This window comes from Merops nubicus, unplaced genomic scaffold (assembly GCF_000691845.1).
Source record: "Merops nubicus isolate BGI_N331 unplaced genomic scaffold, ASM69184v1 scaffold9957, whole genome shotgun sequence".
Classification (NCBI taxonomy): domain Eukaryota; kingdom Metazoa; phylum Chordata; class Aves; order Coraciiformes; family Meropidae; genus Merops; species Merops nubicus.
Genome location: NW_008618335.1, coordinates 45,701 through 70,698, shown reverse-complemented (window position 1 = coordinate 70,698; position 24,998 = coordinate 45,701). Strand labels below are relative to the sequence as shown.

The following is a 24,998-nucleotide window of genomic DNA, read 5'->3' as shown; positions in this document are numbered from 1 at the left end:
AGGCAGGCAGGAAAGAAGGCAGGAAGGAAGGAAGGAAGGGAAGGAAGGAAGGGAAGGAAGAAAGGGAGGGAAGGAAGGCAGGAAGTCAGACAGGCAGGCAGGCAGGCAGGAAGGAAGGAAGGAAGGAAAAGAAGGAAGCAAGGAAAAGAAGGAAAGGAAGCAAGGAAAGAAGGGCCTGACCAGATGGCTAATCCTGCAGGGTGGTGAGTAATTCCCCAGAGAAGACACAACCATTCCATGTAGGTTTCATTTGGGTGTTCTGACACTTACAAATATTCCTGTTGTGGAGCAGGTAGTTTTTCTGGCAGATCTTGGGGTTTCCCTGAGAATTCGGCTTCTACTTGTTCCTTATGTGCTTGTCTCAGGAGCTCGGCCATGGACACTTCTGCCTCACTCCTGGGAGTACTGTCCTGAAAAGGAGAGTAACTGACAGACACATCTTCCTCTGAGACAACAGGAGGGTGTTCAGTTGGCTCACTGTCTTTAGATAGTCTATGTTGTTCTTCCCTCTTCTGTCTTGAACTGTACAGTTCTTCTGGCAGTGCAGAAAACCCTTTAAAAAAGAGAGACAAGAAAAGCCATTACAAGCCTGGCATGACTGCAAGAAGGTCCTTTTCTTTCTCCTTGGGTGTTTTAAGTCCCTGTCTGGAACACATGACCTCACATTGGTAGGCATCTTGAGTGGGGGAGGACAGGACTTCTCCAAGTAGCTGAAGGAGCACTGCATTACCACTGCTACTGCCAAATCTTAACAGGAACAGGGAAAGTAACATTTACCCAGAAATTTACCTGGAGTCATTAATCTTAAAACTCTCAAAGTACGAAAGATTTCCTTACAGCAGATTAGGAGAGGTTTTAGTGACATTTTCCCCCTTATCCATGCTTTATCTGCTTATGGAAATCACAAGTATGGATGAAGGCATTCATAGAGGACTAGCTGCAAGAAGTAGCCAATTCATGTGTTTCAAAGCACATAAAACACATCCACACATTCTTCCATTCTGGAAGATAAATGAGAAATAGCATGTTTCTGTTCCTCAGGCCACAAATCACAAATTTTGTCTTCTGTTTTTCCTTACTAGTCCTATTTTCTAGGAACCTCTTGAACTCAGAACAATAGCATGGGGAAAACATAATTACTTGTGCTGAATTGGAGCAACCAACCTTCTATTCCTGCCTTCTCTTAAAGGTGGGACACTTGCAGCTGCCTAACACTTAACTGAGCTGCTACTTCAATACTACGTTAAGGATGCAAGAACTATCACTTCCTGAAAAAAGAATTTTATTTCACATCATTTGGAAGTTTCTTCAATTTACAACCATTGATCTAATGTACTGATCTTCTAAATTTTAGAAATCCAGCAGCCTCACAGCACAATTATAATAACCTGGATACCTCAAGCCAAAGGTTTTTCCTTTGTAGTCTTCCTTTGCAAACCTTAGTCAAATCCTAATGCAGCCTTCTTAACTTTTACAGAAGTTCTTATATAAGCAAAAAAATAAAACCCACCCAACAAACTGGTTATATGTATTTGCATTAGTTTCTGGCAAAGTTCCTTTATTTGCTTCATAAGAAGCAGCTAATGATGCGGAGATCTTCTACCTGGTGGAAGCGTGGCCTGTGTGATGTCATGCTTTCATTCACCCATGTTAGCCAGGCTTTCAAAATGAGATTCTACTGCTCGGGCATAAGAGTTCACAGGTTATCCTAGTCAAACATTTCAGAACAGGAGGTGGTGCTCAGGTGAGAACCTGGGCAGCCTGGATCAGGAGACATTTACCTTCGCTATGGTCCAGTCCTATCGTTTGCTCGATTTCGGCGTACGTGCGAGGGCCGTGGGCCTGCGCGGGGTCCATGCCGCTGGTCTCCATTAGGTGAACGATATCCATGCGGTTGATTTTTGTAAGACACTGGGTAAGACTGGTATCTGTGGGGTTAAAATGGCACTATGCAGCTGAGCTAAGGAGTTTGCAAGCTCTCTCCCTTCTCTTTTCCATATCAAGTGCATATATAGAATACTGAGCAACATAATGTTATATATAACATACAGAGGCATTTAGAAGCATTGCTATGAAAACTGAGAATTCACTGAAGGGCTGCCTATAAAAATTAACGCTCATTTTACTTTTCCTTCAACACATTTGTTTTGCTCCCCTAAACATGTCTCATTTTAGGAAAAAGAGGCCTCAGTGTTTTTTTCCACTCTTTCTTTGCTGTACGATGTTTTGCCTTGCCTGCAAATGAACAAGATGAAACTATTCTTTCTGAGAATCCCATGATATGCCATCTTATACAGATAGGCTTAAAAAAATAGGTACATTCTGTAGTCATTCCTTCTATAGTCTAAATTTTACCCAAATTTTCCTTTGGTGATTACAACACACATCTGTCCCCTCAGCTAACACACCGGAGAGCGTTTTACGGACCTGTTGCGTGCTTCCCGTCCCTTTCAAGCCAGTATTTGAGGAGTGCGTGGCTCTGGTCTTGAAGTGAATTAGGATTTTCAATTCGGATCTGGTGAATTTGCTCTTCTGTGAAATCCAGTTCTCTTGCTAGCTCTGAAAAAGAAATCCTTCTCTGTAATGATGTCATCTTCTTTCTCCCTGCCTTACAGCAGCAAAGTGGATTACAGACTTTCTGAAAGCAAATTCTTTTTGCTTCTGTGCAGTTTGTGTTATATTTAGAGGCAGTGTTAAGCAGTAAGCTTGTGACTGAGACAGCAGTGGATCATGCCTGGAAGTGATGGGTCTGTGTGAGCTTTCGTTTTTTTGTCTGCTGTTCCTAGTTCTCAGAGGCACAACAAGCTGTCAAACAGTGAAACTGCAGAAATAGTACATGAGCAGATAAAAGTATGTCTAGCTATGGAGCACCATGCTCAGCAGATTCCATCCTCTGAAATGCTGAGTATTTCAGAAACTTCGATCAAAATCTAGCAAAAGAATTTATGTTAAGTAATGGTATTTTGTCAGGTTAGGTTAAAGCATACTACTAACCCCTCCCCTGGACTTCTTTCATTTTCAAGAAAAGTAAATGTCTGTGAATCATAGTTGAAAACAAAAACCTGAAAATGTGATACTAGGAATAGGTGATTCCTATACATAGTATGCATACATAGGTGAACCAATGCAGCACAGGTTCAGACTTCAGTCCAGGAAAGAGAAATGGTTTAATAGTCTGGAACACTGAAACAGCTTTCTTTCCATCACCAAACTACGATGCAGCTGTTGAAAGAGGTCATTGCATGACTTAAGGCCATGGAGAATTTGTGAGGTTCCTATTGTTATTCCTGGTCTCCAGATATCTTCTTCTCTCACAAAGAAGGATTCATATTCCATTCCACTGTCATTATCGCTACAGTGGCATAGACTTGATTTTGGAGGGCATCACATTTTAAAAGGGTGAAGGGAACCCATACCCAGATAACCTTATTTCCAGGCCACCTTGTAAACTGGGGCAACTGTAAACTTCGACAAATTTTCAGTAACTACATATTAGATTAAAATCCTACACAGTCAAATCAGTTTGACAAAAATTTTCAGCACATTCCTGATCTGTTACATTGCACAGGTCCAAGTCCTACTGATTTCAAGATAATCCATGTTAAAATGAGGGACATATGCTCCCAGACTTCTTCATGGATTGAAATAGAGGACAGGGAAGGAAGCGTGAGTAACATAAGCAAAATTATTAATGATATTTTGTATGTACTCTGAAGATGTTTGTAAAAACAGTATAGAGCATGATCTTCATTATCAGAGAGTGAACATTTTTGATCTGGTGTGCAACTCCTGTTTAACTCCTAGAGCCTTGCTTATGTCAAGAGCATGGTACTGCTCTAGGGAGAGATACAATAAAGTGTCAACCTCATTTAACTGTTTTTGCAGAAGCTGTTTGTTGGATAGCACAGTTTGACACAACACACATTCTTTTTCTTTGTAAACACTTAAGCTGTTTTTCAATGTTTCATTCTGTGTTACCTTCACTTGTCTCCAGTAACATTAACTGTCTTGGATCTATTAAAGCCACAATATTAAAGTGATTGTTACAAACAGGTCCCTTTTTATCCTGTTTTCCTCAGCACAGTCCTGTTGAAAAGAAGCTGAAGTCATTTATCCCTATAGTGGCCTTCCAAAACAGCGGTAACGTTTATTCATTTATCTTCTAGCCAGAGCTGTTGCATTCTGGGCAGAGTAGGGTAACATACGCCACCCCTTTGTCCTTGGAGTCTTCTCTCTGGAGATGCCACAGAAAGGGCATATGAGTTCTTACCTAACAGGCTATAGTAATCTTAGTAATGAGAAGACAGTGAATGGCTGAAATATTTCTATAAAGGATCTTTAAATAATCAGGAAATTATCTGAAAGAAACATGAAAAAAGAGACGACTGTTCCCCTCCTTTCTCAGTGGAGTAGATGATGTGCATTTTACCTGTCCAGCTGAATCCAAGGTGATCAGCAATATGGGCCAGTCTTTCTTCTGTCCTTTCGCGATCGTCCTGTGGATCTAAAGGTCAAAGAGAGCCACAAGCTGTCTTTTACAGGTTAAAAACCCTTTTCATAGGTAACACGGGAAAGTGGGCTTTTTTTCTGATTGCTGTAATCTAAACCCAGACAGGCCGTTACAACTGGGTAACTAAAGTGAGGACTGTAATTCCCCAGGTTAAAAAAAAGCTTGATTTTTCAAAAAGCACAGGACTATGTACATTTTCCACTTGAAAATCAGGCTTTTGTGTGAAAATCTAAAGGACCAAAGTCCCTAATGTGCCTATTTCGGCCAAGCATTTTATTCTAAAACTTTGTTCTAACGTTAAATTGAAGACTTTGTCTAAGTCAAGTGCCATAATTTTCCATGCCTCCTTAGTAAATGCCAAGCTTGAAAAATTCATCTGGACTTGTGCTTCTAATTAGGTTCTTTCTGATGTAGAGAAATTTTTGGTTTTATGGTCCATGTGACAATTGACATGCTTTCTATTTGAGATATTGTTAATTTAAGTGTCTTTGACCCTTTCAGTTAGGAAATGATGCAAAATAATTACAATGAAGGCAAGGAAAAAATCAGATGTTCATTTGCCAGTCTTCATTTATTTTGATAATGGTGAGACTAACTGTTCCTCCCATCCCCAAAGCTAATTTGAGAATGGCAGAATTTGAGTTTTGATTTTCCCTGAAGGCACGCAGGAATTGCAATACCTCAGACTGAGAAAATTGCGTAGGGTTAACAATATACTGGATTTCTTCTGTCATGGTTACTCTACAGTAGCACACAGGTAGGTGAGAGGAAAACCAACCACCGGAAAACCTGTGTTGAAGTTACTGGTGACACAAAATTTTCTTGAAACACAGATAATCAAAAAAAGGAACATGAAAAACTTAACCGTTGAAAACTTCTGCAGTGCAGATTAATTTGTGTCACAACTCCAAAGAAAATCAATTTGCCTGTCTCTGTTTCAGTCGATGCCAAAATATTTCTTCATTACTAAAAATTAATAGTTAAGAATGGGGCCAGGGAAAGCCAAAAGCCAAAGTGCGCATGACCTGAGCAATCAGCTTAATGGGAAAACAATAGGTATTTTTAGAAGTGTGTTTGTTTATTAAGGTAACACTTCCCGTAAGTATTCATGGTTTGCAATCTTGAGATTGTTTCACAGACAAGAAAAACACAGACACAACACAAAAAAAAAACTAAACACAGCTCACGAGGAAAAAAAAATACACAACTAATCACCAAAAGCTTAAAAGAAAATGCCACACATGTTACACATGTATACAAACATACGTACACACACACACCCCAAAGAAAACAGAGAACCAAAAAGCTTAATTCATGACATGCGTCGCACAGGGAATCCCAGTCGTTGGCAAATACCTTCAGCATGGTCATGGACATTTTCGTCAGGGATACGTTCAATCTGAGTCTCTACAGACTCATCCCAAATGGGTCTGGTGTCAAAGATGTCTTCAGGAACTGACTGCTGAATCTCACTGGATGGCACATTTTCAATAACTGAAACTTCTAGGGCGCTACTGCTTTCATCATCTGAAACTAATTCTTGTTCTCTCTCTGACTGTGTGAGTCTTTCCACTAATTTAGAAGCTTCATCACTAATTTCTTCAAAGAATTCTATGGAGTTTTTGTAAAGGTCAAAAAAACATTCCTTACTTTCTTTTGTGGGACTAAAAGCACCACGGGAGGCTGAAGTGCTTCTGCTTTTAACTGGCAACCGTGATGAAAATACCTTGGGTCTTGCTGTTGTTGCCTCATCTGAGTCTAGCTCAAGCTTCATGTCTCTCTCTCTCTCCCTGGTCTCTGCTTCTGCCTCGGCATAACTCCTAGCTTTTATGGAACGCTTAGTCTTTGGGTCTGTGGGACTACTTGCATCAGATTCAGATTTACTTCGGCTGTCTTGTTTCGTAGGTAGTTTGCTTGACGTGTCAAGAGCTTTGGGAGACTCTAGCTTGCGGACAGACGGGTCAGTGTGTGTGCACTGCTGTTCAGCTTTTTGGAAAGCTGCTTTGACAGGAATTTTAGACTTTGGTTTTGCTTGGTCATCTTTTCCTTCACACTGCAAACCATCTAGGAAGTAGTCGGTGGGAAGGCTCTCGTGTTCCGACTGTAGTGAGGACTGCGATGCAGCAGCAGCAGCCGTTCGCACAGGAATTTTGGATTTGCTTTCACAAGAAGGCACACTCTCCATTGGAGCTGTAGGGATTTCAATCACAGATCTCTGTTCCTCCGGTGAAGAGTCTGGGGACTCATCGCCCTGTTCAGAACCAACTAATCTAGTGACTTTGGAAAAATCCAATTTGTCTTCTGCTTCGGACTGCTCAGGAGAGATAGGGCAAGGCACCTGACTGCTATCAGCCGTGTCGGTCTCTGTTCCGGAGAGGGGCTCAGCTTCAGAGGCAGCAGTTTCTTTCTTTGGTGATTTTGAAGAAGCTGAAATACCCATTTTAATTGGAATTCTGGATTTAAGATCTGCTTTTGTGGTGCCTGTGCTGACACCTTCAATCATTTCTTCTGATTTATCACTAGACTCAGGTGTGGGGGGTGAATATTTTAATGTATCTCTTTCTTGCGTATCCAAGTCCTCTGACTCTGAAGGTGAAAATGGATCTGGTGAGCTCTTCAGCTGAGAAGATTCCACCTCTGCTGCTCCTTTTACTTCTTCAGATAGAGAAACTTCTTCCTGAGGCTGCTCCCCCACTTGGAAGAATTGAAAGCTTTCATCTGGATAGCTCCTTTTGGTCATGTCAATGGCTCCACTTCTAGTCATTTCAAACAGCTTCCCTTCCTGAAAAAGAAAAGGGTTTTGTTCACTAAGTGGTGTCCCTTCTTCGGTGGGTGTTCTGGCCGGTGTTGTATCGGGTGTTGTGCCTTGTGATCGCCTATCTACCATCAACCCAAATATCTTTTGTTCCTCTTCCTTCACCCGAGCTTCAAAAGCTTCATCATCTTCACGTATTTCACTCCACATGTCAGAATCCACATCGGTTTTAGTGATGACAACTGGACTGACCCATTTGTCTGTTTCATCTCCTATATCTTCAAGGGCAGATTCATCTAATTTTGTGGAAGCTGAGGCTGAAGACCCTTGTGATATTTTCTGAAGTGCATCTGGTTTTGGCTCTATTTCCATATATACTTCCTCTGACAAGTAACACTCACTACCTGCGTCTCTGCTAAGTAAAGCTTCACCACTCTGATCTTCTCCTCCTTCCAGAGAAGGAGGCAGACTTCTAACAGATCCTTCCTTACTTTCAGAGTCACTAAAGAAATGCGCACAAGACACGTTTTCATAAGGGCTTACTATATAAGGAACACTACTTTCAGCAGCATCTGCTACGCAATTTTCAAGTTCCCCTGTTTCAGTGGTAAGGGATGAATACTCTGGTAGGGGTTCCTCAGCATGAATATCTCCTTGAGATGTTTCGAGGTCTGCCTGTGCTTGCCCCAGTGCAGAATGGTCAGCAGTACCCTCTTCAGGCAGTTTGCCACCTTGTGGTACAGAGCACTCTGTTGTACTGTGTCCACAAGAACTATCATCTGCTTTCTCAGATGCAGCTCCTGCAGAAACGAGATCTGTGTGTGCTAACAATGCAGTGGGTTTGGCATCTTTTTCAGTAGCATCATGTTGCTGTAGTGTTAGTGAAGACTCAACATAAACTTCTTTTTGAGAACTGTCACCAATGGAATGATACAGAATAGCCCCAGACTGCATCACTGGACTGCTGGGACTAACTGCCTCACTGCAACCTGTGCTGCCACATTTGGACTCATCAGTTTCTGCTGATACACAACCATCAGAATGACAAGTGCCTGATTCTCGGGTGGAAGCCTTACAGGTGCCCCCAAGAATAAGTGGTTCCTCGTTGTCATGTTCTGTTGGCTTATCCTGGTCTGCTTTAACTGCACCTATCCTGACAGAGCACTGCTTTGAATCAATGGGTTGAAAACCTGCCTCATTGGGGCTAGAACTGGAGTTGATACTGGACGGTAACGGTGAGGGTGGCTGCACGTGGATCACAGGCTCCATCAAGAGGCCTGAGTCAGCTTCTTTTTTCAGCTGAGTCAGTTCTGGCTCGCTTTCTGAAGAGGAAGAACTTTTTCTAGATTCAGCTGCAGACATCACCACTGTTGGTACACCTTTTCGTTCTACAGCCATTGACACCGCTTCTTCAGCTTCACATGCAGCTCCTGAATCAGCAACTGTAGAAGATTCATCTTGCTTACAATCCTTTTTGTAGTCCCTCTTCTGTTTTGCTTCTTGTTCTAATTCATCAAACATCTTGATTTTGGTCACCATTTTAAACATCTCCTCTTCAGGGGTGAATCTCTTCTTTGGTTCACATTCTGAGTCATCCTCTGGTTCTTCACTGACCTCAGGGATCATGGCCGATTTTGGTACATTTGACAGTGCTTGTGACTCTGCTGTTTTCGGTGTGATTTCATAGCTAATTTCTTCAGAACTAGGAGTTTCAGGTGAAAGAGGACTTTTCCCTGAACTCTCCATGAGGGATGTTTGCTCTAGACTGTCATCATCAGCACTTCCCTCAGGGTCACGGAGAATCCTGGAACGCACTGATGCCAGCTCTGGGCAGGTCTCTCCTTTGCCAAGAACAGGCTGAGGAGGACCCTGCCCCAAAATACCAGCCTTCACTGTTTGTTCTACAGGGCTGCTTTCAAGGGAATCCCGGCAGGGAGACTCTTTCATAGGACTGGGCTCCAAAGAATCAGGCGTTTTGTGTGATGAGTTATCTTCTAGCACTGGGCTTGCTTCCAGTGAGTCTTTCTGACTTACAGCCAAAGAGTCATCTGCAACTGGGCTACAGCTTTCACTATCATGGCTAGCAAGTGAAAGTTCCAATTTCTGGGGACTTCTATCTGCACCACGGCGTTCACAGGTTATATCTTTTTCTTTCTCTAAAGCAGTGTCATGTGTTTCAGAAGACTTAGTTAAATGTGCAGTGGTTCTGGATTCTTTATCCCTGCTAGTATCTTTCATAATGGAAGCTGAGCTACTTTCTTTAAGTTTATCAGCCTCTTCTTCAGAGGCTGTAGGTACAAGCTCTTCTGATACATGGTCAGAATGAGACTTATTAGTCTCAGTAACAGCATCTAGCTGTCTTTCAGTAATACCTTTTTCATCCTCCTTTGGAGAGAGTTCCTTCAGAGGACATGTTTCTGCTGTTGTGTGTTCTCTAGCTGCTCCTTTAGCTTCTTCAATTTGCTCATCGGTTTTCTTGGGTGAGAACGAGAGGCTTTCAGGGCTTGTTTCTGGAGTCTCTGCCAGACCCTCATGCTTATAACTTTCCTCAGAGCTGATCTGAGGGGTTCCGTCAAGTAAGCTACCTGGAGAATCAGCCACACCTTCATGTTTAAGGCTCTCTGAGCTCCCATCAAAAGCAGCACTTTGTAGAGAAAGAGCAGGAAGGAATCCATCTTTCACCTGCTCTGTTGGAAAAGCAACACTAAAAGGACTGGTCAGTACTTGCTCCAAGTTAAGCTCTCCCTCCTCTGTCACTGAAAGGTGTCGGAACTGTTGATATTTGTCATTATCCTCCAGCTCTTCTTTAATGACATCAGAAAAGTCTGTTGAGGTTTTTCTGTCGGGGCTGATCTGGAAGTCAGTGTCTCCTTGGTCATCAGAAGTCCTGCGCTTCACAGCTGCCATATCTTTGGCACTTTCATCATCAAATACCGGGGGGAGCGGTTCCACTGGTTTTTTGCTGCTCGGCTCTTTTACCTGGTCTTTACCTGCAGCTTTCTTGGTAATTTCAACAGTCGAAATTTGCATTTTTCCTTTTTTTGATTGTGGCTCTTTCTCTGCTTTTGATACCGTGCTTTGTTTGTCCTTCTGTTTATCTGTCTTGTGGCTTGATACTCGCCTCGTTTCACTTTGTGAAGAGTTTGTTTTTCTCCGGGTTGTTTCCTTCTCAGGGGGCTGTTGCTTCTGCTTGACAGATTTGTGCTCAAACAGTCCAGATATATTCTTGGATGGGTCTTGGCCTGACTGGAAGGCTTTCATCAGTTCACGAACTGACATGGTCTCTTCCAGTCTTTCTGTCTTAGAAGAAGGTGAAACAGGTGGTTGTGCTTTGTGTGCTACCGGTTTTTTTACTTGCACTGGTCTTTTAGAGGCCTTTTCAGCAGCGCCTTCTCTTGTTTGAATTCTGACAGGTAGTTTTGACCGGATTTTTTGTTCATCTTCTACTCGTTTCTGAAGAGCTTTAACTTTATCTTTTATTGAGCCAATAGGAGTTTCCTCTATAACAGGAGATACAGCCTTAGCCTCAGGAGCAGCTGTTGGTGCTAAGCCAGGTTCCTCACCTAGTGACACATCTGAAGTGAGCTTCTTTAGTCCTGGTTGTTCTCCACCGCTGTGCGTTTTGCCTTCCTTTTGCTTTTGCTTTTGCTTGTCTCTCACTTTTGTCCGAACTGGCTTTTTAATTTCTAAGGCAGGCTTGTGTTGCTCCTGTGGACTTGGTCTTTCAGTTGTTGGAGATTGCTGCCCTTCTTTTTCAGAATCCCTGCTTATGACTACAGCTTCAAATCTCTCTTCTATCAAGTCTTCTTGTAAGGCTTGTGGCTGTACCTCATGAAGAGAAACGTATGATTTTAAATCCTCTGCAAGGTAATCTACCATTCCTGTCATGTCCGGCTTCTCTGGTTTTGTTGTCCCTTTGTCTACCCTGACTTCTACACAGGGAGGTTCGGTGACTTCTAAAGGAGCATTTCTTCTGGCCTCTTCAATTGCTTCATCGCTGACAATGACCCATTCTTCTTCTACCAGTTCTTGCTTGGAAAGGGACTTCTGCAAAACATGTTCTTCTCTGGTGTAGGATCCACCTCTCAGAATTTTACTTACTTTTTCTAAGTCTTCTTTCACTCTTTCAACTATTTCAAAAGGCTCTCCTGGCTCCTCTTCGGTAGGTTTTCCGAGATCTTTCACTTTAATGGAGCCTGATTTATCAGAGGGGTCAGTTGTCAAGATGGCAGTCATTTTGATCAAGTCTTGTTTCATCTCAGAAACTTCAGACAACAGGTCTGGACTGGCTAGTACAGGGACTTCGTTAACAAGATGGCTTTTCAGGATAGATGTTTCTGTAGATTCTGTCTCGTCATCTTTGATGCGAATGAAAAACATTGAAAGTAAAATGGAAATCAAAAATAGAGATTGGAAAATGTAATCAGGACTGAAAATGACAGTCTTTGGTTGCAGTGGTAGGAAGGTCAACAAAATGGGCCAGGAATGGTGGATCCACAAGATCTGAGGGTACAAGAGCAAAGCAAAGCTAACGGGGTGGGGGGGGAAACCAAACCAAACCAACTGAAAAGGAAAATGGTAGGAAATAACTTGCTTAACTTTATCAATATAGCACAACCACACATACATTATTGAAGCGGTAACAAACCAAATCAGGACACCACTAAAAAAAACAAACAAAAAAACCAACAACAAAATTTAAAATTAAAAACGGAAGAAACACAGTGAAGTTACACAAAAATAGGTATCTCAAGATTGTTCAGATGTTACAGATCAATGTTCAAATAAAAATAAACAAGAAAAAAGGCGGAAAGCATTAGAACTGATTGAGAGTCGATTTCCTCTAAGAGAAAGCCAGTGTTAGCAAACTGTCAGAATAACATTCGGTTAACATTTTTTTAAATTTTTCTTAATGACCAAAATAAAAAGTTACAAGTAATTCTGCAGTAATCTAAGATATTATCAAATATGTAGAGATCTGAATCAGCTGCAAACCGGCATTTCATCTAAGGGGATTTCACACCTAAACAATGAAACAAACAGTCTTTTGTTTTAAGAGGCATGGTCCTTTCCTTGGAACATCCTCATTGACAACTAATGAATTGAGGAAAGAGAAGACAGAGAAGAAACTGAGAGATAATAAGAAAAAACTGTGAATCAACTTAGAAGTGATTTCAAAGTTTTAAAAAATGTAATGTATGGCAACCAAAAATCAGAGACAGTCACACTAGACACATACATACAATTCATGTAAGGCAAGTTATTTCCATGCAAAGCAAAGGTGTTGCAGATGCTGCTGGGTATGTAGCTTCAGTTAAAAAACAACAGCTCTAAAAATTAATCATATAAATTAAAGATACATGAAAATAGTGTAAAACGTACTGTGGTGAAATATTTGTCTAATCTGAGCAATCAATATATAGTAAACTGGCTGCAGGGAATTCCCATTATGCCGTAACTGCCCACTGGGCATATTTAATTTCCAGAAGGACCACTAAAAAATGTGTATTGAACAGAGGGAAACATTGGAGGACTGCAGCAAGTTATGAACAGAAATTGTAGTTGTACATTTTTCTTTTAAAGGTAGGGCAGCACATAAAACTTGACACGTTTCTGCACCCCAGGCTGAAAGTCAACGTAGTGTGGCAATTAAGGAGAACCTAAGCAATACAGAATTATTTGTATTCTTTGTAAAAAAAAATAGCCATTTTGCTACACTATCCTCTTGTGTGGAATGTGTGCTAAATGTTTGTGCTGTGCATTAATTATAACCAGATGTCTGGGGGTGATTTTGGTGCCAGTTTTTAGCGTGACCTGCCCAGTGCATACTGAAATGCTCTGGCTGGTGTTTGTATTCAGCTACTGCAAGAGTCACCAAATTGCTCTGTGCCAGGTTGAATTTAGATATCTGAGAGCCACAACTGAGCAACCTCACCAAAACTGCATCCTGCCCCCTTTACTTCCTGCATGGAGTAAAGAATTACGCGACAAGGAGAGCATTCCAGCCCTCTTTCACCTGTACGTTTTACTGCTCTGTTGAATGCACCTCCCATGGCCAAGGTGAGTCAAGAGGCAACTAAATTTTCATTCTGCTGCCTATACTATGTATGGTGTGTCTTTTCCACTGTGATAAAATTGGTTCTCCTGGTGTAAATAATAATGAATTAGAGCAGAAAGCTGATCACAGTAATGTTGTTAATGATGGTGAGTACTACTTGCCGCCACAACATTCACTCTTTTGTCACCCTGGTCAGTCTTTTATTCTCTAGTTGAAGCATTTCTGCTTTAGACAAAGGAGGTTGTAGGAACCATCATCCCTTTGATCTGCAGGATGATGGTGCTGTTGTCTTTCCAATTAAAACTTGTACTCAGTACATGAAAGATAAATAACCCTCATAATGCAATGCAGAAAAAAGGTGAGACACTGCACTTTACACTGGAAACAAGAGAAAAATCACTCTTTGCCTAAACAAATTCAAGAAATCTCTGCATCTGAAAACAGTTCTTATTAGAGATACTTTTCAGACAGTATATTCATCTGCTTGATTTGCATCTTCATTAAAGGAGATCTTTGGCACTGGGAACCACTCACCCTCAGTTTCTAACCATGATGACCTGATTCTGTACATACCAAGGGGATATATGCTGCACCCAGCCTAATGGTCATATTTCCACTCATATTTCACCACAGTAAAGGGTGGGAAGGGCGGAGGGTTAAACAGCCTGATGACTTTGGACAGTATCACTTTTTTGCATGGTTGTCCTTCATGAGTTTAATGAAATATATTGGAATATTAATTAAGTTTTCATGAAAAGTGATACTGTTATTTATCTCAAATGAGGCAACATTGGGTGTCAACAAATGGATAAAACAAAAAAATGGAGGGACGAGCATTCATACAAGCAAAATAACAATAGCGGGATCACTAGGGATGTCAAAGGAAAGTAAATGCTTAGATGAACCGTTTTTAAACTAGCACTTGTTAATTTATACATTAAAATGTATTTAATTGGATAGCTGCTTTGGTATTAAATTGCTTTCTGTTACAGTTTTTAAAGTATTGATGTTATTAGCAACAGCAGTTACAGCTTAGCTCTCATGCTTATCTTGATTCTTAACTGTCTTTCATACAAACTGCATTATAACATTTTCAAACAAAAAAAATCTTACTTTTTTCTGAAGCAATATCAACCTAGAAGAAAAAAAAGGGGGACATTTAAAGTTCAAATATATTCTACATATATAAAGTCACTAATGAAGTAGTACAGGTTGAGTCAAATCCACTAGATGTATGGAGACACACAGATTCATTGACTTAAATGGAACCAAGAATGTATTTAAAACAATGGTGAAAGCATGGCTTTAGTGCTTCTAATGACCAAAAAAAAATGGTTACTTTGCAATAGTTATGGTCGATATTAGATGAAAAATGCTGCAATGTGTTTTCTTGAAAAGCGACTAGTACAGAGGACCCAGACTTTTGTATTACGGCATATGTTGTTGCATTGTTCTTCATGTATTTCTTCCTGACTAAAGCAAAAAAGCCCAGTATGGGTGTCTGCGTCCCAGCTGGAAGGCAACATGCACGCGTGGTGTGCGGTTTCATTGCACGTGTTCATTCTGAGCTCACAGTTTGCATTTTCGCCTCTGAACTGGGTGATGATGAAAGCAGGTGCAGGAATGGCTGCAGACTTGCCACTGCCTAAGGCAAGAACTAGGAAGGGATGCCACTTCTGACTCTTGACACCGCTACATGAAAGCAGTGGTGGCCCTCAGAGGCAATCTTTGTGGTTTGTCAGTGTATTGGGGTACAGACTGAAAAAGCCATACAATTTTACTGCTGCTCAAAAGAAAACATAGCCTTTGCCAAAAAAAAACCACAAGCGGTTTTAGACTACAAAAATTCAAGAAGCACATTTTCTAAGTTGCCTTGTGGCTTTGATGTTTTTTTCACCTCTGCTAGCACAATCATTTGCCTACACAAGCAAAATAAAATTTTTGTTGTGTACATGTGGATATGCAAAAGTATGCAGATTTAGAAGTAGAACTAGGTGTTTAATTTCCTACAAAAACTTGAGGTGGTAGGATGACTGTGAGGAATGAAAACTAGCTATACAGGAGTGCTGATTCAATATGCTGTGTACATTAAAGCCCTCACAGTAGTTTTTTAGTGAGCACTGAAATGGTTTTACTTGTTTAAACATACTATTTATAGAGATAAATGCAATACAGTGCCTCAGTTAAGATGTTAACTAATTCTTGCTTTTTCATAACCTGGAAGCAAATACAAGGAAATCACTGGCAAGACCTCTGTGCTCACACATACCTTGCAGTCATTTAGGCTGATATAATTAAACTTCACACTTAGCAGTGTGTGTTACAGGTCTATGACAGTCTGAATTCCTCTGCCGCACAGGTCCCACTACGTAGTAACCTACAATCCGTAGGATACTTCAAGTCCCTTTACTTTAAGTTCCTCCAAATCAGCGTGGAATTATGTCAGTATACTAATTGATATTATTAACATAAAACTGAATAAAGTAGACAAAAAAGAATTTAAAATGGAAGGTGTTTTTAGCCATCAATGAGCTCGTCTTTTTTTGTGCTTTAGTTTCTTATATAAACGTATAAGAAGTCATCAATGTTTAGAAATATGATTTTCCAATATCCTTTACACTGCTTTTACCAAGCATAGATTTGTTAAAAACAACTTTTGGGGACTTCACTGGGAATGCATAAACAGCATTATAGAGGCTAAAAGAGTTAGTTTTGTGCATTTGGTACAGTACTTAATAATCACCTGGTAAGAAATGTTACCTTCTGAATGAATATGGTGAGAATTAGCTTAAAAACATTGGCTATGTTTTCACATGACAGTGCCTATGTTTCAGCACTGAAACAGGAGTGGTAAACATTTCTGTAATGGTAACAGGAAACTGCAATGCATGCAACAAAACTGCTGAACTCCACTTTGCAGTTTGCAGAAATGATGACCATGGTCTTTGGAGAGCAGGCTGTACTCACAGTGCTGCCACTTTTACTGGTTTCCAACAGCTGAACAGCATCAAAATATGAGGATGCTTTTCTAACGTTACTAAGTTGTGTAGGGGTCAGGCCGGACAAAAGATCTCTAACTGCCAGAACAGGGCTCGGAACGCAACTCAGTTTATGCTGAAGATGGAAAATCTACACCTTTTACTTTGGGTAAACTTACTTGTAACCTCTGGGTTAACACTGGTTCTGTGCTGGACTTCAGCAATCCAACTCAGAACTCTGTGAGAACCTCTCTTTGGGTGGTACCAATGGACAAGATGTGTGAATCACACCCCTTTTGGGTACACAAATTTGTTTTTGTAGTATCGTTTCACTACAGATTTAATATTCCAGGCTATGTCTGTTAGTTTTATGTTAAGAGTATGCATAAGCAAGAACATGCTGTTATAGCAACATTACCTCCTCTTCTTGTTCTTGATCTGATTCTGATTCCTTTCAGTTCCAAAATGCCATACAAAAAGAGAAGGGAAAAACAGAGCAGGCAAAACACAATTTTTTAGAACAAGAGAGTAGAGGAAAAACCTTCTGACAACATTTAACAGCAGAGAAGAAAACACAGTACATTTCTGCAATCCATTTCTGATGTCAAAAAGCAGCGAGACAAAACCGTCCATTTAAAACACGAAAGGCTACAGAATCAAGCAGATTACAAAGCAGAAAAGTTGCTTCTGTCTGTTAGACTTCTGGTGATCCTTATTTGTACCAAAACTTAAAATATGTACATGCTTTTCACCCATAAATTAGAATGAATACTTAAAGTAGGTAAGAAGGTTACCCATTTAAAATTAAAGTATATTGAGATGCATTATTTTTAAGCAATAAAAAAATGCTATAGGTTATATTAGATGCTAAAAATGCTGAGGCAAAAATGAACACCAACAGGCAAGATTCTGGACAAACAGCCTCATCCATTTCTAAAAGACATGCAGCTCCCACTCTGATAAGGACAGTAAAAAAATCTGTGTTATGCCAGAATAGCAATAAAACTGCCTCTTTCTAGAGAATTGAGTGATGCTTAATATCTGATCTCAAACAGAAACCAAGGGCATTTCTATAATTTATGAGAATTCAACTGGTCTCAGTCTTGTTATTTACAAACTAACTCATACTAGTTTTCCTTTCCTTTTTCTGGTCTCGATACTGGACGATTTTCTTCCCCAAGGCACAGTAATAATTGTTACAACAATATTCTGAAGAAAGACCATTTACACCTTGTGAAATACTCATTGATTCTGAAAGATCTGATCAGATGTAGGAAGAAAGTCAGTGTCAAAAATGAATGTAATACTAAAATCTAGTTGAAGAAGATATTTTCTTTGTAATCTTTCCAAATTCTAGAGCTCAATTCTTGTGCAATACCTAATGAAACCATGGGAGCTATGTAGTGCAAGCTGGATTTTCATCTTTCTTCCAAGTCCTTAGAAAATACCCGATAACATCTCTGAACACTGGCATTAAAAGTAACAAACCCCAGAAATGGTAAGCCTTTGGGTGGTATTTATTCTTCTTAAAAGAACCTGACTGTGAATCTCCAACAATATTTTGCCCTCCTACTCATTTCTTGTTTGTATTATAATGCCGACGACTATAGATCAGTGTAATTTCACAGTACCTTTGTGTAAATGGGTAAAGTGATGTTTAAATTACATATGGCTTGATGAACGAGACCTCTTGTAGATTTGGGCTCCTTCATGAATGATAATCGTCCACAGGGTTCTTGAGTGGTATCTCGCACCTGTGGTAGAGCAGACATACAGACATTTACTCTGTTATTTTGCTGTGAGATCTACTGGTGCCGCTCAAAAATGTTTTGCAGAGGCTAGAGGTGGGAGAAGAGGTCCACACAGGCAAAAATAATGTTTTCTGTTTTTTCCTGCTTGTTTGTACATGTACATATGGATATCTTTGTGTGTCAAAGCAAGAGAAGACAAAAGCACGTAAACAAACGTCTAATGCACAAGCATGTACAGCAGGCAGTCCCCACACTGTAATCACAGCCTTAAAAGAACTGAGACATTCCAGTGTGATTTGGCTTCTCTGGTAACTTACCCATTTTTCACTGACATGGTCCCCAGACTTTATGGGCATCACAGACTCATTTTGTATTAGGTGACAAAAGCAACTAAGATACTTTCTCCACTATGGCAAGAAAATGTATTTATGCTAATGTCATCAGTAACTGCTGGCTCAAAACTTCAGTATTAAATATTACGTTTGTTCACTAGGCTACTCTTTTTGCTGAGTGGCTGAAAACAGTGGAAGATGACACTTAAAATTTTCTCTCTTGCAAAATGTTTTCTTAAATGTCTTGATAAAACCTAGTCTCAGAAAAAATTTGTTGCAATATATTTATAGATGTGACCATTATCTACAAAAGTGACTACATCATGCCATACTTGAAGATTTTGCAGTGAATCTTAGAAAAATCTCTTTCACAGTTGCCAGTAGGAACAAGGGTCAGCACTTAGAACCTAAGATACTGGCAATGTATTTTAGCTTTTGTACATAACATCAGGAGGAATTCATATGCTAAGAAACGCAACTGAAGGCATTATCTCATTCTTAGTTTTCTAAACTGATAAAATTATACTATCAGATACATATGTACTAACTTTATCAGACTGAAAATACCAGATGCAGAGACATGGTTTTCAACATATTTTGGAAAATCCATCATGGAGAAAAATATGTAAAGCCAAAGGTAGGTGATGGCATAGATAAAGTTCTACATTAAAACAAGGCTACAAAATATTGCTGGGAAGGAGGCAGAGAGTTTAAGAGCTGTCCAGTAGCATACAGCAAATTAAATAGGCCAAGGGAATGGGTTGATTTTTTGCCACTGTTTGGAAGTTTTCATTCGTAAAGCATTTCTCTAAAATGTCATGGCAATAGTATCCTCTATTCTAGTCAGGATGTCCCAGGAGAGGGGGGACAAAAAAAAAAAGTTTGTGGGAACAGGTTTGTAGTCTGAACTTCTCTTTCCGGAAGTGGAGGTGATGGTGACTCAGTGGCAGAGGTGAAACTAGGCTACAGTGGGGAAATTATCAAAATTAATTACTTCCTTTTTCCTTTGTTCTCAAAAACAGGGTAAAACTGTAACTTGAAATACCCAAAAAAGGAGCCATGATTTTCTTATTGCACTCCCAAGGAAGTTTTGCATTGCTGCTGCACGGAGGGTGATTGGTTGAGAACAGTTATATCTGTATTTACAGCCATATGTACTCTACAAGTGTAGAATGCAATGATCATATTCTGATCAATTTCTGCCAATTATACGTTTTCTGACACTTTTTTCAGTTTCTGCGGGTTTTTTTACCTGCAACATATTGAACCATGCTACAGAAAAACAAGTAAGATCAAACTTGATCAGCTCTTCAGTTTATTCAGTAGAGAACAGGATCCCTAGAAGTACTGTTTTGGTGTCTGAAAGGATGCTGCAGACACACACACGTATAGCAGAACACAGGCACAGGAATTACATTTAGAGAAAAACGTTACTACCTTTTAGGTAGCCATTTCTGGTTGTTTTGACTACCCAAGTCAACATTACTTCTATTACCATAAAATAATTTGCAACTGTTCTTCTGTCTGCTAAGTTTATTGTAAGCTCAGAAGTAGACAAAGAAAAACAAAAATACAACCCATAGCTGATATTGTAACATTACCTTAACAAACAGAGGAAGCCTATTTTCTTTGAAGGCAAAAAAACTGAATATATGATGTTGCCCACTCTTTGTTAGTGGCACCAAATTGCCAAAGCAGTCAACATAGATGGGTTTTCCTTCTAATACCTGTTGGACATAAGAAAGCAGGAAAGCAGCAATTAACCACAACGAGGTGGTTAGGATTTCTTGTTAAGCACTACTCTGCAGTAGTTTTGATCTGTTTCTTAAATTGCTAGGACTTGCCACGATTTACCAGATCTGTTACATGCAGTTACCTAAAACCTGGGGAAACATTTCAGATTATTAAATTTCAAATGGAATACACGGTTAATTCAGTAACATGAGTGTGACACTATAAATTACAAAATTAGTATTCAATGTCATAAATCTGGGCAAATTATCAATCTATATTTTGATTTGGATTTTTTATTTGCTGTAGTTTTAGCATACTTTGCTAACCTGGCCTCATTATAACAGTCAAAGAGATAATTTCTTCAGCAATCAAATAAAAAAATCCTTGTTTTGACTGGTAGGGTAATAAGCTGGTCTGGGAATATCATGAAGTTGCATGGAACCTTTTCATCAATGCAAAAACTTTCTAAATTAGATTAAATTAGATCAAGAACAGCACGGATAAATTTTTTCAAGGTTAGATTCTCACAGAAAAGACCATACTAAGCAGAAGAATATCCCTTGCATGTAGTTAAAGCACTCTGAATTTTTCATCCCTTCTGAGGAAGCTGACAGAACCAGAAAGAACTGCATTTAGCAGGCAGTTTCCTCTATTCCACATAGGAAAGCTTTTGCCTGTTATGCAGTAGATTTTTTTTTTTTTTTTTTTTTTTTTTTTTTACACCCATAGAAAAGGTTTTTTCTTTTTTTGTGTAATTTTTTTTTTTTTTTTTTTTTTTTTTTTTTTAAGCAGAATATTAATCAAACCTGCTTTGTTAATTCCTTGGCCTGCAAAGATGCTGACAAAACATGGCTACTGTTGACTGCCTTTCTGGTTAGCTATGTTCCTTTACAGAGTTGCTGGAAGTTGACATTTGCCTGTCTTTTTGGGCTTTGACTATCTCCCCTTTTCTCACACTCCCACTTGTTATCAGGCTCAGAAACCTCATATTTCAGCCAAGAACAACACCCACAAAACTCATCTTTACTCAGACGTTCCTCTAGAAGGAAGTTAGTAACTAAAACATTCAAGGTAGCTCTGTAGCAGACAGCCAGGAGACAGTTAAAACTGAGTGACCATGGTGGGCTGTGGCAGAAATGACAACGAGGTGTTGAACCCAGAGCTGCGTTCATAGAACTGAGGTCTAGGTGAACTGAGCAACATCTACCTGCTACCTCTCAGCTTGCAAGTCTTTAGTCTTCTTGGGTATGTGGAACCCTATCCAAGCTACGCAAAATACTTACAAACTATTGCTCTTTGTTTAATAAAAGCCATGGGTGATGTCTCCCGCGTGCCTAGCCAACCACCTCAAATACATTTCATACTGCCAGCACTTAGCTGGCAGTAGCTGCTCTAGTTCTGAACCTGAATTAAAGAAATGCTGACCCTGACACAGAGAAAAGGAGGACAGAGAACCTGATGCTGCTGGACTAAGTGGTAACCCCAACTTCTTTTTATTACCCAGGTTTCCTAGCACAAAATCAGTCCAGTTTCCAAGTAAAACTGTTTAACAGGGCCACCATAAAAAAGTATCTTGGGAAATCAAATTGTTTCAATTCAATTTTGTCCTATAAGTTTTCTAAGCCTTAGTCCCATAACAGAGAGCTCAGACTCAACCAGCCCACTTCTATATTTACTGTGTCCTTGAATCCAGCTTAAGGTTCCTGCTACCTGTTCTTGCAGTTGCTGAGGACTGCCCATTTGAAACCAGTAGTGCTATGGGGAAAGCAAAAACCAGCAATACCCAAGTCAGACTGGGAACTCCTTTCTAACTTCTGAGAACTAGCTGATTGGATTTCCTTGCAGGAAAAGCACACAATTAATTACTTTCCACCTTGGTAGGTTGACCCAGGAAGACCCAAATATAGCAAACCTTCCCCTGAAGTAAGAGATCAGCACCTGTCCAGTGCAAATACGACTTCATCGCTCCTATCTGGCAGCTGCTTTTCCCTTATTTCTGACAAAAGGCAAAGTTGCCATCTTATCACGACGCACAGCACTGCATCATCACAGAGTTTGTTTGCACTATTATTTGTCAGTACTTGTGCCAGATACTAGGTAAAAAGCAGGGATTAGAAAATGAAAAAATATTGTCTAAGATTATTTTACAGTACCTCTACGTCTCTGCTCCTGGCAACTTCAGCAAAATTTTCTTGTTGTTCTAGAGTTTTATCCACCTTGTCATCTGTCATGCAAAAACATCTTAACCGTGCTTCAATGGGATCATGTGATTTGGCAAACACCACAAATTTGGCCATGTAGGGAACACAGATAATCTCTCTGTACACTTGGGAAGCAAAAGTAACAGATTCTTGTGTCTGTCGACAGTCGATCAACCAAAATCTGTAAAAGAAAATGAAGAATTGTGTAATCCACACAGAAAGAGTTAAGCAAGAAAATGGTATGTTTTCTTTTCTTGGCAGCATTACCTGATAACCACACCAGTTGTACCTGACAAGTCAGAATGAAGTAAAAAAGAAACAATTACCGTTTGGGGATAATAGCCTAAGAATGCTCAATACACTCGGGAGCATGAGGCAAACTCAACAGGGAAAGCATTTTGGACTTAAATACCAGATGCAAAGCCATCACAGATTCTCCTGCTGCAGCAGCTCTAGGACGTTGTTTGCCTTTCTCATTCTGCTGGAGGCTTATTTTCTTCCAGGTACACGACTGGCTTTTAAAGGCTTTAATAAGTTCAGTTGTCCTGTGGCAGAGAGTCTCATAGACCTTCTCTGGATTTAAATACAGACTTAAATATAGATTTAACCATATGAACCTTTTCATATTTTTGCGTTTATGGAATACAGATATTTCATTTATAGTAATTTACAGAATTTCGGTATCTGCTTGGCAAGACAACTGAATTGTTATTTTGCAAAGATAACACTTTTCACTGGAAATAATTTTACTCCTACTCCCAGACTGCAGAAACACACCAAGTATTTTACCAGGAGCTGATGACATCTCTTGTACATAAAATTCACCGTGTGAGTGGAAAGCGTGCTGGAGCCTGACACCCGTAGGATGGAGCCGGAAGTCAGCAGCGGTCAAAGACAACTCAAAGGCTGACGCAATCTACAGGAGGCTTATTACTTACTGTAGATCACACGGTATTATAACCCACAAAACATATCTTTCAAGTGTGTTTTACTTGGTCTTACTCATCTGCAGTTGAATAATAGCCAATTTCATGCTGTGCCTATCTTCAGAACATTTAACACACACACACACTGGTTAAAAAACAGGCTGATGACATTTGGAAGAGAAAAACCTGTGTGGTACATAAAGGCTCTGCAGACTGATACTTCCTTTTCATGTGTGGGAGAATTCTGCTATGCTGGGCTCAAACTGGAGAGGCTGCATCCTCTGAGAAATCACCATATGCTCAAATGATTTGCTGTCATACACCAGAGGCTACAAAGCCCAAACAGTTACTACATTTTTTGAAAAGCTGCAGCTCAGGAAATGGAAACCAGCTATGCCTCCAAGTATTCAGCGTAATTCACATGTAGTTTACACAAATGTATCTTTTGCTCAAGTTCACTGTAGACAGAATTAGTCTTACAAATGGGTGAACCGTTCTCCACCATTACTGACTGAACGAGATATAAACAAGTTACTGTGAAGAGCACACAGTCAGGAATCAGCTGATTCTCAGCAGCGAACAAAGGCAGATGTCCTTTTAGACCAGGGTACTACTGAAGAAATTCAAGGTAGCTTGTCCTTCAGCAAAGGCAATTAATTCTGACTGTAAATAGATGAAAAATCCCGTTTTCTAACTTTGACAGCATTTAAAATCAGGTTTGGGTTAAAGTAGCCTGATGAACATTAATTTAGATTAAAAAGGAGAGGTAGAACACATCACAATCTGTATGTGGGACCCTGGCTATATCACAGAACTGTAGTAATAGCAATCAATATTGATATCATCAGAATTAAGAAATGTGGACTGTAGTTCTGTAAACTGTCACCCTTGGTCTGGCTTTAATTCCTGTGTAGCCCTGCTGGGGACTTCACAATTATAGGGACTTTGACCTCTCATACTTTGCATCTAGTCTCTGTATCTGGTTCTTAAATCAATCTTTAATTTATCCCTTTAAAGAGAACACCGCAGGCAGCAGATGACAGCTAAAACACATTTTAGGATCTCCCTCTTGTGGTCACTGCTGTTGAAGAACGTTTAGTTGAACTGAAAAGAAACGCACATTCAACTGCCTGGGAAGAAAGCAATTTCTGAACACAAAGTGTAGAAAAATAATACCTTATTTTTCCTAACGTTCAAGTTATACTGGTGACTGGACTGCAAAAGCTGAACTCATATTAACACTGAATCAATTATTTAATTAAATAGCAAGCATAACCTAACAGTAATAACTGCCCTGGCCACTGAATGTTTGGACTGAAAGAAATGCACTGATTTTCATGGGCAAATTATCCAAGATTTTTGTAACAGGTCGCTAGACTACACACCCTAAATTTAATGCTTTCCAGGCCATCGACTGCATCTCCTGTTACAGAGAGGGAGATTTGTGAGCACTTCTGTGATATGAATCATGGACAGTATGCAAACTAAAACACATACATAAATACATGAAATTCTGTTTTCAGAAAGACAGCAGCTGAACCTCATCACAAGAACAGATGGTTGGATGAGATTCTTCTCCATCAGTTTGGTACACCTACAGGCATTTCTGCTTCATTTCTCTTTTGCTGGATATTTTGGAAGCAACAACTTTTATAAGATGTATAATGAGCTACCCAAATAACGGATTTCTGTTTCCATGGCAATTTGTGTATTTCTCGCCAGTTGGTCCACAGCATAAACAAAATATCTATAT

General features: G+C 39.9%; 1 protein-coding gene across 1 annotated transcript in view; it reads right to left on the bottom strand.

The window, feature by feature from the left end:
- Positions 1-24,998, bottom strand: part of ANK2 (ankyrin 2, neuronal) — a gene marked incomplete at its 5' end in the record, with an annotated part of 79,316 nt that overhangs the window by 10,432 nt on the left and 43,886 nt on the right. The window contains 10 exons of the mRNA XM_008943411.1: positions 271-553; positions 1,782-1,928; positions 2,428-2,559; positions 4,430-4,504; positions 5,867-11,623; positions 14,437-14,458; positions 16,720-16,752; positions 17,933-18,055; positions 19,986-20,111; positions 22,272-22,500. Coding sequence (XP_008941659.1) covers positions 271-553; positions 1,782-1,928; positions 2,428-2,559; positions 4,430-4,504; positions 5,867-11,623; positions 14,437-14,458; positions 16,720-16,752; positions 17,933-18,055; positions 19,986-20,111; positions 22,272-22,500 — 6,927 coding nt within the window. The remainder of the gene's footprint in view (positions 1-270; positions 554-1,781; positions 1,929-2,427; positions 2,560-4,429; positions 4,505-5,866; positions 11,624-14,436; positions 14,459-16,719; positions 16,753-17,932; positions 18,056-19,985; positions 20,112-22,271; positions 22,501-24,998) is intronic.